Source organism: Lolium rigidum, chromosome 3, assembly GCF_022539505.1.
Source record: "Lolium rigidum isolate FL_2022 chromosome 3, APGP_CSIRO_Lrig_0.1, whole genome shotgun sequence".
Taxonomy (NCBI): domain Eukaryota; kingdom Viridiplantae; phylum Streptophyta; class Magnoliopsida; order Poales; family Poaceae; genus Lolium; species Lolium rigidum.
The window spans coordinates 95,431,550-95,434,120 of record NC_061510.1 but is presented as its reverse complement, the minus strand read 5'-3'; the positions used below and the strand labels follow the sequence as shown (position 1 = coordinate 95,434,120).

At 51.8% G+C, this 2,571-nt stretch overlaps 1 protein-coding gene across 1 annotated transcript; it reads left to right on the top strand.

Moving 5' to 3' along the window:
* The first annotated feature begins 235 nt into the window (after window positions 1-235).
* On the top strand, window positions 236-2,076 carry LOC124701968 (tricetin 3',4',5'-O-trimethyltransferase-like). Its single transcript, XM_047234068.1, has 2 exons — window positions 236-723; window positions 1,313-2,076. Exons 1-2 carry the CDS (start codon window positions 314-316, stop codon window positions 1,983-1,985), a joined length of 1,083 nt encoding a protein of 360 aa, XP_047090024.1. The 5' UTR covers window positions 236-313; the 3' UTR covers window positions 1,986-2,076.
* The last annotated feature ends 495 nt before the right edge of the window (window positions 2,077-2,571 follow it).

Sequence of the window (2,571 nt, the reverse complement as noted above, 5' to 3'; positions counted from 1 at the left end):
GATGACCATCGCGGGCTGGCCTCTCTCCGCAATACAGGTAAAATTATTTCATTCAGAAAATAATTGTACCATTAACCTAAATTTTTGTGCCATAACCGGCTGTAGCTATAGTCGGCCGATCCCCGGAGTTCGCCAGGACAAAAACAGTAGGTAGTGTGTGTGGTAGGTGAAGGGAGAAAGCCCCATATATATAGCCCCTTCTCACCCTTCCTCCAATGTACACCTGATTGCTCGGGTCTCTCGCTCATACTACCAAAAACACCCAGCAGCACACCAGCGTCTCTCGGCCCAGGAGAAGCAGACGCAGGCAGAGATGGGCTCCACCGCAGCCGAAATTGCCGCGTCCGCCGACGAGGAGGCGTGCATGTACGCCCTCCAGCTCGGCTCGTCGTCGATCCTCCCAATGACGCTGAAGAACACCATCGAGCTTGGCCTCCTGGAGACCCTCATGGCCGCCGGCGGGAAGTCGCTGACCCCCACCGAGGTGGCCGCAAAGCTCCCGTGCGCGGCGAACCCGGAAGCACCAGACATGGTGGACCGCATGCTCCGGCTGCTGGCGTCGTACAACGTAGTGTCGTGCCTTGTGGAGGAGGGTACGGACGGCCGCCTCTCCCGGCGGTACGGCGCCGCGCCGGTGTGCAAGTTCCTCACCCCCAACGAGGACGGCGTCTCCATGGCGGCGCTCGCGCTCATGAACCAGGACAAGGTCCTTATGGAGAGCTGGTGAGTTAGTTACTCCTGTACATCGTTCCGCTTCGTACCTTGCCCATTAATTTCCTGTCGCTGGCGTGTGGGTCCACACATACATCATAGCTGATTTTTCTTTGCCAAATTGAGCTTCAATAGTACTCCGGGAGTTTAGTACAGTAGTTTATCTAGTACTCGATGGTGTTCTTCAGCGTCATTGGGAGTATCGACGACGAGCCGAGCTAAAATAGAATCTGGACCAATAAGAAGCAACTTTCCGTATTCTTGAAAAGAAAAGCAGATTTTCTTCGCGAGAAATCTATCCAACCTCAGTTTCTACTGCTATCGTTATTCACACGATGATATATACTACTACCTCCGATTCAAGGAATAAGGCGTCCTCGTTTTACGTGCTTTTCGTTTCACTAAGAATTAGTTCAAATATATAAAGACTATTTGTATGAAATTAATATCATTAGAAAGTGTTTTTCAATACGAATCCAACGATACTAATTAGATATAATATAACCAAGATTTTGTTGCTCAATTTTTATGGTCAAAGTTCGCCTTGGAACGGAGGTAGTAGTTCGTGGGAATAAAATATGTTCTCCGAATCAATCCTCAGGTACTACCTGAAGGACGCGGTCCTTGACGGCGGCATCCCGTTCAACAAGGCGTACGGCATGTCGGCGTTCGAGTACCACGGCACAGACCCGCGCTTCAACCGCGTGTTCAACGAAGCGATGAAGAACAATTCCATCATCATCACCAAGAAGCTCCTCCAGCTCTACGACGGCTTCCAGGGCCTCGGCACCCTCGTCGATGTCGGCGGCGGCGTCGGCGCCACCGTGGCCGCCATCACCGCACACTACCCCACCATCAAGGGGATCAACTTCGATCTCCCCCACGTCATCTCCGAGGCGCCGCCGTTCCCGGGCGTCACCCACGTCGGCGGCGACATGTTCAAGAAGGTGCCCTCGGGCGACGCCATCCTGATGAAGTGGATCCTCCACGACTGGAGCGACCAGCATTGCGCCACGCTGCTCAAGAACTGCTACGACGCGCTGCCAGCGAACGGCAAGGTGGTGCTGGTGGAGTGCATCCTGCCCGTGCACCCGGAGGCCAAGCCCAGCTCGCAGGGGGTGTTCCACGTCGACATGATCATGCTCGCGCACAACCCCGGTGGCAGGGAGAGGTACGAGAGGGAGTACGAGGCGCTCGCCAGGGGAGCTGGCTTCGCCGGCTTCAAGTCCACATACATCTACGCCAACGCCTGGGCCATCGAGTTCACCAAGTAGACGAGAATCATGGGTCTTCGATCTTGCTGGATGCTGCTGCTGCTCCTTCGGTCAATCTGGATGTGTACCCTTTACTTTGTATTTCCTCTGTTTTCCATAATTTTCTCATGCTCTGAATCTATTCCGAATTCTGATGGCTGTCGTCGATCTGCTCGGAATGTACCATTAGTAACGCTGTTCCGAAAAGGTTGCATACAGTATGTTGTATGTGATGTAATGAGATGATTTATCCCCTTTGTTGAATACAATAAATTGAAGCTTATCTGATCTTCCTCTCAAGAAAATATGCATTCGTACAATGCCTCCTGACTGTTATGTTTTACAGAAGTCGCTCCTCTATGCGGATATTGATCAAAGTGCAGGCTCCGGCCTTAAGATTCGATGATCCCATCATTGCAAAAATACAATTAGTTTGGTGAGAGAATAGGCTTTATTAGTTTGGCGCAAGATGTTTGGTTTTAATTTAGTTGTGGTTCAGTTTTTCGAGTGCTGATTGTAAAAGTGCTGTTTATCGGTGTTGTGCCCGCGGGGCGCCTCCTAGACCTGGCCTGGTAGAAGTATGGCTCTGGTAAAACCTTGCTGGTCT

What these genes read in the sequence shown, in the direction of transcription:
- LOC124701968 (XM_047234068.1), top strand. Translation starts at nt 314, where the DNA reads ATGGGCTCCACCGCAGCCGAAATTGCCGCGTCCGCCGACGAGGAGGCG. An exon ending in AAGGTCCTTATGGAGAGCTG is followed by an intron (nt 724 to 1,312) that starts GTGAGTTAGTTA and finishes ATCAATCCTCAG; the next exon opens with GTACTACCTGAAGGACGCGG.